Source organism: Mauremys reevesii, linkage group 8 (genome assembly GCF_016161935.1).
Source record: "Mauremys reevesii isolate NIE-2019 linkage group 8, ASM1616193v1, whole genome shotgun sequence".
Classification (NCBI taxonomy): Eukaryota; Metazoa; Chordata; order Testudines; family Geoemydidae; genus Mauremys; species Mauremys reevesii.
In genome coordinates, this window is record NC_052630.1 from 55347664 (window position 1) to 55362798 (window position 15135).

Consider the following 15135-nt stretch of genomic DNA (forward strand, 5'->3'; position numbering starts at 1 on the left):
CATACAGCATTTCATAGGAAGCTCTCAGGGCACTTTACACGGGCTAGACACGATAAATTGATCCCCAATAGATCGATCATTAACCGCCAATCTGGCGGGTAGTGAAGACCTGCCCCAAAGAGAAGAGGGAAGCAACAAGGTTCTGGGAAGCATTTCAGAGATCTCTTGCCTTTATCACATCATCTGTAGTCAAGTAGTGTAGGCCCCGCAGCAGGAAAAAAGAGGAAGTGAAATCTTGCAGAAACCTTTGAGTTGCACATGGATTGAAAATTACATTTTAAGCTGCCCTCTGTTGCCTTGAAACTGGTTCCATTGTGAGGATCCTGGGGCTCATCCACATTACAATTAGAAATGGGTTAAGGGGGATGTGAAACACAAAAAGAACTGCGGGGCTGCCCTGTTTTACTTCGTTACGAAGCAGAAAGAAGGCCTAAATAGGGCCTGTTCGAGAACTTTTCCCACAGGAGTTTTACATTGGAAATTCAGGGTTTTGACTATCTTCAAGACCCTATGGATGACTGGAGAAGTGGCAGGCTTATGGCATGAGAGAAACTGACCAAGATGGGAAATTATTCAGATGATTTAAAATTGTTGGGAGTTGGGGATGGGGGTGTGAAGGTTGGTGGTTTATGTTAACTTGAACACTTGGGAGAATAACGCTCTTTGATAAAACGTCAGCACCCTGTTCCTTCAATTGAGGGCTAGGGAAACTCCCTCGGGAGTTCTCCAGCAAAAACAAGGAGGATCGGATTTGACAGTTTGATATTTCTAAGACTAAATAATTAGAAAATATTGGATTAATCTAAAGAGAGAGTGAGCACACACCTGCACAACCCTCGTTTTTTCCCCTTTCCGTGTCACCTTTAAGTATACCCAGGCTCTGACATGCTCATCTGATATGGGCACAACTACTACCATTCAGCACATCCACAGGGCAGGCATTTTTCCTAGCACAACTGTGTGTCTTTTGGACTGGCCTCACCACACACACCAGGCTTGTTTCAGGTGTATTGTGGGAAAGTCTGTGCATACTACCACATATGTGCATAGGTGCTGATGTGTGTTTTACAGGAGCCCCTGTGCTTTGGGATTTCCTCTCATACAAAGGCCTGATAGGCTGGAGACAGGGCCGGCTCCAGCTTTTTGCCAACCCAAGTGACGACAAAAAAAAAGAGAAAAACCCGATTGAGTTGCCACGGAAGTGCAGCGGAAGAGGAAGACAGGAAGTGAAAGATCCGCCGCCAAAGACTGAAGCGGGCCGATTGAGCTGCTGCCCAAGTGCCACCGCCACTGACCCGGATGTGCTGCCCCAGCAACAGATGAACTGCCGCCCCTTTCTATTGGCTGCCTCAGGCACCTGCTTCCTTCACTGGTGCCTGGAGCTGGCCCTGGCTGGAGAACTGGCTAATCCAGTTACACCAACACAGTCAGGCAGTTCCAAGTACAGTGCACAAGAACTAGGCAGACTCCAGTTCAAGCCCGGCCAGAGACTGTGTTGCAGACCCGCTTATAGCATACCCTCATGGCTAGGAACTGAGGGCCAGGCTCAGCCCTGGCACTAGCAGTTGACTTTGATGGGAATTTGCAGAACTGAATTTGATCCTGTGTGTGGACATATAAACCATGTGTGGAGTCAGCCATGTTTACAACCTACATATAAACTCGGAAAGAACATTGCAGTGAAACTTGGCTGAGATTCAAGTTCGTTCCTATGAATCCTGAAATTGGGTAGACTTTGTGCAATTTGGGGTTGCAGAACCAAAAGCTCAGACAACTCTTATTATTTTCACTGATTAAATGTAGAGCCACCTGCACTGCTGCACTTCCAGTGTTCTGACACCTCAAGAGATTTAAAAACAAGTGCTTGTTCTATTTCATTGTAGGAGCCAGGATACAGAGCTATTTGGGGATGTGGAGCAAAATCTGAAACCGAAGCCACCCACCCTTCCATAAACACTGAAGATAGGTGGTAGGGTTGGTCAGTGAGCCCACCCTGCAGTGGCAGTTCTCATCCTGTGGGGCTGGACCCAGTTCCTCACTCCTGGCACACAGGGGGTGCAGTGCTGCTCAGATTTGGCCTGGCCACCTCTTTGTCATGATGGACGGGTGCTGGGCCAAACCTGAATGATGCTGCAACCTCGTGCAAAAGGTTGCAATGCCAGCCACTCAGATTTGGCTCAGCTGTCCTTCCATCATGACAGAGGGAGGGCCGGACCAGATCTGAATGATGCTGCAACCCCGTGCACCAAGTTGCAACGCCATGCAGTTTGCAGGTCCTCTGGAGTTCCTCAGGCAAACTGCCCCGCCTCCAGGTGGCCCTGTTACAGATGCACATAGGGAAAACCTGTCAATGGGGGGAGCCTCCTATACCCACCAGCTTAGAGACAAATTAGAGAAGAGCTCTGTCAGTTACATAACTCAGCACTTCTAACAGGAAGGAGAGAGTCAAGCAATAAGGCCATTTCGAGGATTCCTCCAAACATAATCTCAGGGAGGAGACAAGTGATGCCCAGGGAGTGAATTTTCATTTGGTGACCAGACAGTTAGCAGTACAAATCCTAGTGACTTTAACTGAGATCATGCACACAGAGCACTATAAATCTCCACATGACAAACATACTGATCATGCTCGGTACTTACGTAGCATCATCCACCTAAGGATTTCAGTGTGCTTCCCATTCTCAAAGCACTAATTAATAGTCACAACTTCCTTGTGAAGTAGGTCATATTGGTATTATTAAAGGTGGGTGAATGAATGGGTTGGTCTGTTGGCATTTTTAAAAGAAGTTTGTCTTTTTTTTGGTTGTGCACAATCCCCAAGCAGCTTGTGATCTCCTTGGATTTATCTGTGATTTGAAATTACTCAGGGATCATTTCAACAGATAACCCTTGCCCCATCAACCATGAATAAGCTGTTCATTGTCCGTAGTTGGTTACCTCTGATAGGACACTTAGGTCACATGGTACCATTTCTGATAGCTGATTGGAGCTGAAATAGGAGAGGGAAGAGGTTTGGTGCCTGGGAAAGAACTGGCAGTGAGGAAAGGGCAAGAAGAGAAGAAGGAGCACGAAGGGGAGAGGATAGAGCTGAGGGCAGCATATGGCAGGCTTGCACAGCTGCTGCCCATGGCCATACTTGTTCTGTGAATTAAGGTCTCCAACACTGTCAATACAGCTTCATACAGGAAAGTTAAAGGGATGGGAGATAAGGAGAAGAGGGGAGACAGTGGTCACTAGGATAAAAGACTTCAGGCCATTCAGAAGCAGCCTTAAAGTTAGTCACAGTCAGGCACAGCTGTGTGACAACCAAGAGTCCAGAGAGGAGACTCCCAATTTAAAAAGGGTTTCTGAGAAATACAACTACAGAAAAACACATTGACCAAATGTTACTGAAGTCTGCTGAATTTTAGCGGTGTAAGTCAGGCTAGAATTAAACCCACTGCCTTTAAGTATTAACCTCTGAACTGAAGGCAATCTGCACATCTCCACTGATCAGCCTTCCCTGCCTGTGAGCTCACCAACATACCTGCCTGGCGGTTTGAGAAGGCAAAGACAATGATATCGTCAAAGGTCCAGGTGTAGTCCTGTTGTGGGGGGTAAAACATCAGCTTGTCTGAGGCCTCTTTCCTCAGGTCAATGAGGAATGTGGAGTGAACCATCGGGACAGCAAAACAGCCCAACCTCTTCCATTCCCTGATCAGGGCATAATCCGGTGTCTTTCTGTAATAGCCCTGAAATGCGAAGAGCCAGAACTTTATTACTGTGAGACATTTCAAATGACTACTCTACTGACTCTTTTCAGTAGAGCTTGACCAGTGCCAAAATCCCAGGTCCTCTCATTCCCAATCTTTGGGACTGTTTGACATCTGCACTTGGAACTGAATTTCCCAAATTGCCCCACTCTTTCTTATGGGCTGACCCGAACCCTGGATACAAGTACCCCCAAACCTTACAGCATGACCCCATCTTCCCTTTTCAGCAGCTAACGGGGACCTAAGCTGTACTACTGCAAAGCTCTTTGGCGGCAAAGCTTCAAAGTCAGCCGGGCCAGGTATTACTCCCTGACTCTCTAAAACAGGGGTTGGCAACCTTTCAGAAACGGTGTGCCAAGTCTTCATTTATTCACTCTGATTTAAGGTTTTGTGTGCCAGTGATACATTTTAACGTTTTTAGAAGGTCTCTTTCTATAAGTCCATATTATATAAATAAACTATTGTTGTATGTAAAGTAAATAAGGTTTTTAAAATGTTTAAGAAGCTTCATTTAAAATTAAATTAAAATGCAGAGCCCCTTGGACCGGTGGCCAGGACCCGGGCAGTGTGAGTGCCACTGAAAATCAGCTCGCATGCCACCTTCGGCACACGTGCCATAGGTTGCCTACCCCTGCTCTAAAACCTACATTTGCACACACATCTCCAAGACTAATCCTGCAAAGTGCTTAGCACCCTCAACTTCATGGGAGAGGAGGGTACTGAGCAGCTCACAGTATCAGGCCCTTACATAATTACAGCAATCTCCTTAAACATCAAATCCCCTTTCTGTTGCAGGGCTGTCAGGCAGACACAGCGCTGGTCTTGATACTGCATCCGTTGAAGTCTATGGAAATTTTCCCATTGTCTCACTAGCAACTAGAACAGGCCCTTTGTCAACAATGGGACTTCAATTTGTCTTCTTCCTGCATCTCTGGGCTTAGCTGTGCCAGAGGGTGGATTCACCCCAGGGCAGAACAGCTTTAACGTCCACTTGGGATTCCAGGGGGTTCCACCAAAGGAGTTTGCCTAGGACAGATGCTTGATCAGCATGTTACTTGTGTCTGCCTCCCAGGTGGACCTTCCATCAGTGTGGGCTCACAACCTGGGTTGTGGTGGCTTAAATCTGGCCTTTGCCCATATAATGCTACTAACACAATCAGTGATGGAAATAATGACCTAATACTCAGGCTGAGACAGTCCTAATACATTGATCAGATGTCTGAACAATGACAAGGACTGGTGTGGATCCATAGCAAATTCTGGTCTTCTTAAAATAAAATAATAATCATAAAATAAAACAACAACCCTAATTCCTGAATGTTCCACAAGTATCCCAGCAAATAGATGTAAATTAAGCAAACATCTTTCAGTGCCTTTTCTTTCTCTCTCTCCACATAAGTTGTGAATCATCAGGAAAGGCTCTAGCTTGTCAGTTTTGCTGCCAAACCTTCCAACAGTTATTTTCCTGACAAGTAGATGTTGTGCTCTACAGCTCGGTGTTTGGATTGCTCCTGTTGCTCTGCACTGTTACTGCTTCTGCACCCTGCTTTTCAATGCTTGTTGTAGCTGCTATTCCTGCACTAGTCCAGGGCCGCCCGGGGGGGGGGGGCAGGCAAGAGGGGCAATTTGCCCCAGGCCCCACAGGGGCCCCCACGAGAGTTTTTCGGGGGCCCTGGAACGGGGTCCTTCACTCGCTCCGGGGGGGCCAGAAAACTCTTGCGGGGCCAGGCCCAGGAGCTTCTTCCGCTCCCGGTCTTCGCTGGCGGGGGGTCCTTCTGCTCCGGGGCGGAAGGACCCCCCCCCCGGCGAATTACCGCCGAAGCGGGACCCGCCGCCGAAGTTCAGCTCGGTCTTCGGCGGTAATTCGGCGGCGGGGGGCCCTTCCGTTCCGGGACCCGCCGCCAAAGTGCCCCGAAGACCCGCGGTGAGGGCCCCCCACCGCCGAATTACCGCCGAAGACCGGGCTGCACTTCGGTGGCAGGTCCCGCTTCGGCGGTAATTCAGCGGTGGGGGGGAGGCGCTGCGGGTCTTCGGGGCACTTCGGCGGTGGGTCCCGGAACGGAAGGGCCCCCTGCCGCCGAAGACCCCAGGCCCCCAGAATCCTCTGGGTGGCCCTGCACTAGTCCCCAGAAGAAAACAGACCAGGAGGAGTGTGAAACCATTGGGCTAGAAGTGTAAAACCTAGGAGTGGCCAGGAAAAAAAAAAAGTGGATGTTTTGTTTTCACTCTAACCATTATTTACCAGGAAGTCTGTAGATCATATTTTCATCTTGTTTTTCTTTTCTTTACTGTCTTTTCTCAGCTAACATCAATAATGATGGAAAACTGGAAACTTGTTACCAGAGTTGTAGAATTTTGTGCCAAATCCTCTGCTGGTGGAAACTGGCTGTGATCTATTAAATTCAACCGAGCAATGCTGATTTATGTCAGCTGTGAATCTGACCCCTTTCTTTTTGAAGGCTTAAAGGGATGCTACCACCAGGATTCTCAGCCATTTTTAAACTTTCTTTATCCGTATGTTTACTAATAACAATTCCTAATAACAAACTCAAGAATTGAAGAAGTTTAGGATGCTGTCCTGCAATTTTTTACATACATGAGTAGTCTTTAGTCTGGCCTGCAATCCCAGTGTTGTCATTGGGAGAATAAGGAGTTACAAAATTGGCCACAGAGTAAGGAAGAGCAGGAAGTTCTTTCTACACTTCTTTTCCCTGTAGCGCCAATAAAGTTAATAATGAATTTCTGGATGGCTCTTCAAAATATTAAAACAAAGAGTTGGGTAAGGGCAATACTATAGAATTGGAGATATTTATATGTATGAGTCAGAGCAATTAAGGAACCTGAAATTAATTTTTTTTCCCTGGATCTGAAGATGTTTCTGTTTAATTAATTCTCTTGCAAAACTCATTTACGGATAAGGAGACATTTATCAACTTTGGAATCTCTCAATCTCATTATGGCCCTAAAAATATACTAATTTCTAGAGTGTGCAATATTTTTGTTAGTAATAGATACCAAAGTATAGATAGGGAATAAATTATTAGGAGTGCCATGAACAGAACAAGGCTTGATTCTCCTCTCTAAATCAGTTTCTGGAATACTGCACTGTATAAAACTGGTCAAAGCGCAAGAAGACATGCTCACACAATGGAGTAGTGTATGGAGAAGAGTAAATTCTTAATTGATTTGTGCCAGAATACTGGAAAACCCAGGCTAAAATTATGTATCTGTGGTATTTAACTTCATCCGAATTACACACAACATAGGGAATCACCTCCCATAGACATCAGTGCAACTATGGGTATACTGGCATTTCTTACGTACTTGGTGGGATTGGGCCATTACACATCATTTTTTGGTTACAAACTCATAAAACATGCTCAGTCTCCTCAGGATTTAGCCTTTTCTAAGGAGGAGCCCCCGCTAAGGAAACAGGCCCCAGAAATTTGCCGTGCTCTACATCTAGGCTATACGCCACTTTGCTCACTGCCATCATTTGATGATAACACAAAACCAGTACCTCAAAAGGTTGATTGCATTGAACATTGTGACGTCCACTTGGGGTCAGCTCCAAGAACCCCAGGGAGCAGCAGCCAAGTTCTCTGACATCTACAATAATGGATGGCCGCTGAGTTAACTCTGCTCCTGTCTCTCTATTTCCTTCATATCAGCCCCACCTGCCTCCCCAGGCCTTCATGCTCCTAGATGATTAATGAGAACTCTTCCCCCACCCCCACACACACCTGCTTATTAATCCTCTGAGATCCCAGCCCTTCAGGAGCATTCAAAGAGTCACCGATTCCCACATGAATAAAACCCCTCATAATCCCCAACCACATCCCCACCCACCCCAATTGTCCTCTGCCTGCCATGCAAAGACTCTAGTGGCTTTTGCAGCTGGGTGACCCCAAGCTGCTCCCCACAATGAAGCAGGAGAGCGGGACCCAGCAACATAAGGAGGTAGGGCAAGGCTCAGAGGCAGAGGAAGGAGGAAAGGTTCCAAGCCAGAGAGCATCAGAACAGCAGAAGTTTAGGAGAGGATTCCCTAAAAGCTTTCCCTCCCCCAATTATTCCCAGGATCTGAAAAGACCGAGGCTTCCCCTGATTTACCTCCAGTGTCTCCTACTGTAATGAGGTTTGCAACTCTGCCTCTGAGTAAGAAGCAAGCTTAGGTAGCTGCCTAATGCTCAAATCAGCCTGATTTGCATCAGAGGTGGAGCAGCACCCCTTCAGAACAGAGAGCAGCCTGCACTGCAAGGCAGCTCAGGAGGACAGCAAAATTAACGTGGGCCCCACAGCATCCCAGGCAAATGTGGGGTGAGTGGAGCCCTGTTGTAATAATTCAGACAAATGTGGTGTGAGCAGAGCCCTATTGTAATAACAGGATCTCCAAATTTACCCTAATCGTGAGTTTAACTGTCAAAAGGACGCAAAAGTTCTTAAGACATCACAACAACCTATAATAACAAATGTTGATGGGAAAATGTATGAGAACCAGAGAGAGAGACTAAATTAGTCCAGACAAAAAGGGCCTTCTCATATGGTTTACGGACTGTGTTAAAATCATGCTCGGTAGAAACATAAGATGTGGAACCAGAAATTAATGAACCAAAATTGGCATGTCAGAAACTAGCCTAATTGGTGGATAAAATAATGAGAAGATGGACTATTCCACCCAACGCTCCCTTTTTGGGCCTTTAAAGAAAGAGACTTTGGGGGGGAGAATCGAAAGAAGAGATGGCAGCTACTGGAGTGAGCGTCACCATCATGGCTGCCAACCCCACAGTTTCTCAGGTCTCTGGGTCTTCATCACTTTGATCCTGAGAGATGTCCTGACCAGATGAAACTAAAGAGAGAGGGAGCCAGATAACATCACCACTTTTACCAGCTCCAGATGAACCCTAGATACCACCTGTGATGAAATGGGATTGGACTTTAACTGCAGCAGCAACAGCAGCAGCAGCAGAATCTCCATCTCAGCTCAACTAACTTCTTCTCTTTTCCCCAAAAGGACAGTTATCACCATCTTTGATACCATCTAAGACAGTGGTGGGCAACCTGCGGCCCGTCAGGGTAATCCGTTGGAGGGCTGTCAGTTTGTTTACATTTGTATGGCTGCCCACAGCTCCCAGTGGCCATGGTTCATTCCTGGCCAATAGAAGCTGCAGGAAGCGTCGTGGGCTGCAGGGACATGCTGGTTGCCACTTTCCACAGCTCCCATTGGCCGGGAACAGCGAACTGCAGCCACCGGGAGCTGCGGGCAGCCGTGCAAATGTAAACAAACTGTCTTGCGGCCTGCCAGCGGATTACGCTGAAGGGCCGTGTGCAGCCTGTGGGCCGCAGGTTACCCACCACTGATGTAAGAGATGGTCAAACAAGGGGAATTTCCTTTTAAAACTCTCTCCGGCTCAAGGGAAAGGGAACAAGGGTGGTTATTAAAATGAAAGCCTCACTGAACACTTTACATTTCAACTGCTTTAACTGTTTTTCCTTCTTTTTTGTATTTTTAATAGACAGGATTTTTAATGGTGTGTTTGCTGAGATCACTGTAGACCAAACACCAAATCTTGTTTAACACTGTTTAATGCTGGACAGTAACTGGGTTATGCTAACATCTTTGGGCCCCTATATTCCACCTAAATTAATACAACACCCCAGAGAAAGCTCACTCATGAGGCAGCCCCCTAACGCTGTTCACTAACCCCATTGAAAATGTGACTTGCCTGAGGGGTGATGCCACACCAAAAATTAGAATAGAGAGAGCGAGACTCCAGCATTGGGGCCACCACGGTCTTGTTCTCTGCTATCATCAGGTTCAGGGTCTCTGGATTGGTGAGCAAGTTATCTGCATCTACAAACTAGAGAAGGAAAAGGAAGAAAGGACTTTTTCAACACCAGATAAAGTACCAGTAACAAACGTTTACAATGTCCCTTCCTAGGAGAGGCGGTGGTTGAATGGCTCACAAAATTAGCAATGGGCTAGAGACACTTTTGCCTCACACTGGTCTGAATCCAACCTGGGTTGACAGTCACTGTAAATTGTTACCATCTGATGGCTACTGAGAGCCCATGTGAAAGGAGTTGATGGGCTTGGTCTATTTTCCAGTGGACAAGCATCCACTATAAAAATACCACATCCAGCAGTGGCACTAATTAGCAGCTTCTGTGGAAAGGCCACTGAATGGGAAGAGAGACTGAACTTGCTTCTTCCCCTAAAGGAGACCATGGGGGAGGCTTGCACTGCCAGCGCCCACTCTGGATGTTATGTGGAGAGACAGCAGCAGTGGCTCCTCAGAGCAGGCACTCCCAACCCGTTCGGAGTCCGATACAGAAAGACTATTGATCACTGCTGTAAAGTGGCTTGGATCCCACCCTTTCATGCTGTTCTGCCAAACTTCTTTCTGATGTCACCAAACTTCACTGATAGCCAGCAGGATTCTAAAAAGGGCACCTATCACCAGCAGGACTACATTCACTGGTAAACACAGTCCAGTCTCTGTGGGTGGATCCCTGGGCCCATGTCAAGCCCCATTGTACTCAGTGGGACTCTGCACATAGATCTAATTGCAATACTGGGGCCTCGCACACACAGTCTGTTGCTGATCAGATCAGCTGATTCCACAGGTGTTTTTCAAGCCGAATTCAGAGCAAACAAAGAGCTCTTCTTTTAGAAGGGAGGAACTTTTGGCAGCCATTTGTGGGACTGATCAGAGCTCAGAGATGGTTTTTTTCTGCCCATTTCCCCCACTCCGAGCATGGCTGCAGAATGACTGCCTGAAAATGTTCTGCCCAACTGCAGTTAATAAACCAAACCTCTCTTTTACCATGATGTAGTCTGACCACTTTTCTCTTGCAGTTCGCAGAGCTGCCTGCCTGAGTTTCATCACATGGGTAAACCTGGAGCTCGGCCAGTGTTTTGGCCCAATTTCATCAGGGTAAGACCTATGAAAGAAAAACAAACAGTTACTGCCTCCTGGCTCTGTCCATGCTGCAGCACCCCTGGTCATGACATTTCCCTTCTGACTTCAGCATAAAAGAAAAACAGACAGTCACCTCAACTGACCCAGGCGGTAGAAGAGCAGAAATGAAAAGGCAGGTTCTGAGGAAAAGTTTATTCCTGGAGTTTCTACACAAGACTCTGCAGAACACACCGTGCTACAGCATTTCCTGCCTCACATGTGGCTACAGTGAAAAAGGAGTGATGTCAAAAACAGCTTCTCATTCAGTAGGCCAGATTCTCTGCTGGGTGTAAACCAGTGTCATTCCACTGAAGTCAGTGCAATCACGTTGATTTATACCAGCTGAGGATCTGACCTCATATATCTACTCCCTGCTAGATATTAAGAGTCACATCTGTTCACATTACTCAGGGGCGGCTCTAGGATTTCCGCCGCCCCAGGCAGGGCGGCACGCCACGGGGGGCGCTCTAGCGGTCGCCAGTCCTGCAGCTGCGGTGGACCTCCCACAGGCATGCTTGCGGATGCTCCACCAGAGCCGCGGGACCAGCGGCCCGTCCGCAGGTACGTCTGCGGGAGGTCTACCGGAGCCGCGGTCCCAGCGGCCTGTCCGCAGGCATGCCTGCGGGAGGTCCGCCGGAGCCGCCTGCCATCCTCCCACTGGGACGCCGCCCAAGCGCGTGCTTGGCGCGCTGGGGTCTGGAGCCGGCCCTGATATTACTCCCCTACACCCAGCAGAGCCAACACAGCTCATGGAGAGTGATCTGGATTCTTTCATGGCTTGTACATCATTAGCCATTGTTACCTAAGGCCCCATCCCGACAAACTAACACTTAATGCTAAACTCAATGGGACTAATCTTGTGAGTCAAGTTACACATGTGCTTAATGGTTTTGAGGCTTGGAGTTTGTGTTCTGATAGCAGAATCTTCATTACCAATGAGGATGTGCGAGAAAGAAAGAAAGAAACCAAGGGCCTGATCCTCAGCTGATATAAACAGATCAGACTTCACTGATCTCAACGGATTTGTGCCAATTTACAACAGTTGAGGAGCTGGCTCTGAAAAATTCATATTCACTAAAAAGCAAACTTTTTTTTACAAAACCTAAAGGAGAAAGTTTCTAAGATTAAAATTAAAAAAGTCCAGTGGAAAGAGGATTGTTATTGAAAATTAAGCAAACACTGCCCTGCAAGATTTGCAAGTCAAACACCAGAGCACTATGTTGTGGAATAAGACCCTGAATGAGAAAGTAATTGCATACAAATGTGAATTCGGTGTCCTTGTCCAACCTGGGAGAAATGCAAATAAGTAAAAAAAACAAAACCACAGCACAAAGGATGGAAATTAAATTAGATTTTAAAAATCCTCTCACTTTCAATATCTGAAATCTTGTTAATAGGTGAAGATTTTTGTTCTTTAATATGGATGTTAAAAAGGTAGGACAAAAAGGAAAGACAAGTAGTAATGGGTTTAGTCTGCAGCAAGGGAGACTTAGGTTAGATGTTAGAAAAAACTTTCTAAAGCTACAGTTAGTTAAGCTCTGGAATAGGTTTCCAAGAGACGTTATAGAATCTTCATCACTGGAGACTCTTAAGAACAGGTTGGACAAACACATGACAAGGATGGTCTAGGTTTAGGGTCCTGCCTCAGTGCAGGGGCTTGGACCAGATGACCTCTCAAGGTCCCTTCCTGCACTACATTTCTATGATCTTCTTTAAACTCAACAGTGCCCCTTTAAGTATCGACTTAAGTACTATGGTGGAGAATGGTTTGGAAGAGTCATCTGACGGAAGGGATCAGAAGGAGACCCCCATCGACCGGAAGGCATGGAATGCATTGTCGTAGGGATGGGGGTTCCAAGACCACCACTCCCAAAGTGGAGGAGACAGGTGGTGGTGGTCGGGGACTCCCTCCTAAGAGGGAAAGAGTCATCCATCTGCCGTCCAGACCAGGAAATTCCAGAACTGTGCTGCTTGCCTGGAGCTAGAATTCAGGATCTGATGGAATGTCTGCTGAGACTGATCAAGCCCTTGGACCACTACCCCTTCCTACTTCTCCATGTAGGCACCAATGATACTGCCAAGAGTGACCTTGAGTGGGTCACAGCAGTCTACGTGGCTCTGGGAAGAAGAATAAAGGAGTTTGAGACACAAGTCGTGTTCTCATCCATCCTCCCTGTTGAAGGAAAAGGCCCAGGAAGGGATCATCGAATTGTGGAGGTAAATGTGTGGTTACGCAGGTGATATCAGAGAGAGGACTTTGGATTCTTCGACCATGCAATGTTGTTCCAGGAAGGAGGATTGTTAGGAAGAGATGGAATCCACCTAACAAAGAGAGGGAAGAGCATCTTCGCAGGCAGGCTTGCTAACCTAGTGAGGAGGGCTTTAAACTAGGTTCACTGCGGGATGGTGACCTAAGCCCGGAGGTAAGTGGGAAAGTGGAATACTGGGAGGAAACAAGGAGAAGGTGCAACAGGAGAGGCATCCTGATTCATACTGAGAAAGTAGGGCAATCAGCTGGTTATCTTAGGTGTCTGTACATGAACGCAAGAAGCCTGGGAAAGAAGCAGGAAGAATTGGAAGTCCTGGCACAGTCAAGGAACTATGATGTGATTGGAATAAGAGTTGGTGTAGTAACTCACATGACTGGAGCACTGTCATGGATGGGTATTAACTGTTCAGGAAGGACAGGCATGGGAGAAAAGATGGAGGAGTTTTGCTGTATGTAAGGGAGCAGTATGATTGCTCAGAGCTCCAGTATGAAACTGGAGAAAAGCCTGTTGAGAGTCTTTGTGTTAAGTTTAGAGGTGAGAGCAACAAGGGTGATGTCATGGTGGGCGTCTGCTATACACCATCAGACCAGGAGGATGAGGTAGACGAGGCTTTTTTCGGACAACAGAAGTTTCCAAATGACATGGAGGACTTCAATCACCCTGACATCTGCTGGGAGAGCAATACAGCAGTGCACAGACAATCCAGGAAGTTTTTGGAGAGTGTTGGGGACAACTTCCTGGAGCAAGTGCTGGAGGAACCAACTAGGGGCTGTGCTCCTCTTGACCTGCTGCTCACAAACAGGGAAGAATTGGTAGGGGAAGTAGAAATGGGTGGTAACCTGGGCAGCAGGGACCAAGAGATGGTCAAGTTCAGCATCCTGACAAAAGGAAGAAAGGAGAGCAGCAGAATATGGACCCTGGACTTCAGAAAAACAGATTTTGACTCCCTCAGGGAACTGATGGGCAGGATCCCCTGGGAGGCTAATATGAAGAGGAAAGGAGTCCAGGAGAGCTGGCTGTATTCTAAAGAAGCCTTATTGAGGGTGCATGTATCAGGGTGGACCCCTGCTCCTGCCCTGAGGGGTTTAAAAACGGCCTGGCAGGGCTTGAGAGCTGCTGCTCTCAAGCTGGGCTGATTGGGGAAGTGGCTGCAGTTGGGCCACACCCCAATCAGGCCACAGCTGGCCCCTATAAAAGGCCAGGTAAGCCAGAAGCTCAGTCAGTCTCTCTCTGCCTCCAGAGAAAGAAGGGCCTGGCTGCAGGGAACTAGACCGGGTACCTGAGTGGAGCAGGGCTGAGGAGCTGGGGAGCTCCAGCCTGGAAAGCCCCAGGCTGTGGCCTAGCATTGGGCTAGCAGGCACTGGGGGTTTCAGAGGGCAGCCTAGGGGTAGGCCAAGGCAGCAGGTCCAAACCCTCTTTGCCAGTGATGAATAGGCTGATACTGCAGTCTGCCCCAGGGCATGGGGCTAGACAGTGACTGGCAGTAGCCATATACTGAGGGAGGGTGGGGGTTCCCTGGGGAGGGGAGACCCTGACAGAAAGGGGTTACTGCCAGGGGGCAGCACCCCATGTAAAAGGGCACCGGGTCCAGGGAGGGACACAGGGGCCAGAGGACAGGCGGATCACTGGCCTGCAGAGGGCGATCCGGAGCTGGAACTGAGCTAATTCCCCAGAGTCACCAGCAGGAGGCGCCGCAGGGGTGAGTCCGACGTGTTACAGTGCAGGAACAAACTGTCCTGATGTGCAGAAAGAATAGCAAATATGGCAGGCGACCAGAAGTAGAAACACGAAGTAGAAACTTGGACAGATGAATAGGGAGGAGTATAAAAATATTGATCGAGCATGCAGGAGTATAATCAGGAAGGCCAAGGCACAATTGAAGTTGCAGCTAGCAAGGGATGTGAAGGGTAACAAGAAGGGTTTCTACAGGTATGTTAGCAACAAGAAGAAGGTCAGGGAAAGTGTGGGACCCTTACTGAATGGGGGAGGCAAACTAGTGACAGATGATGTGGAAAAAGCTGAAGTACTCAATGCTTTTTTTTGCCTCGGTCTTCACAGACTAGGTCAGCTCTCAGACTGCTGCACTGGGCAGCACAATATGGGCAGGAGGTGAGCAGCCCTCAGTGGTGAAAGAACAGGTGAAGGACTATTAGA

The 15135-nt window shown here is 47.7% G+C and overlaps 1 protein-coding gene across 1 annotated transcript in view; it reads right to left on the reverse strand.

The window, feature by feature from the left end:
- Positions 1 to 15135, reverse strand: part of COLGALT2 (collagen beta(1-O)galactosyltransferase 2) — a 91971-nt gene that overhangs the window by 21040 nt on the left and 55796 nt on the right. The window contains exons 3-5 of the mRNA XM_039484652.1: positions 10577 to 10694; positions 9476 to 9610; positions 3527 to 3731 (exon numbers count right to left, since the gene is read on the reverse strand). Coding sequence (XP_039340586.1) covers positions 3527 to 3731; positions 9476 to 9610; positions 10577 to 10694 — 458 coding nt within the window. The remainder of the gene's footprint in view (positions 1 to 3526; positions 3732 to 9475; positions 9611 to 10576; positions 10695 to 15135) is intronic.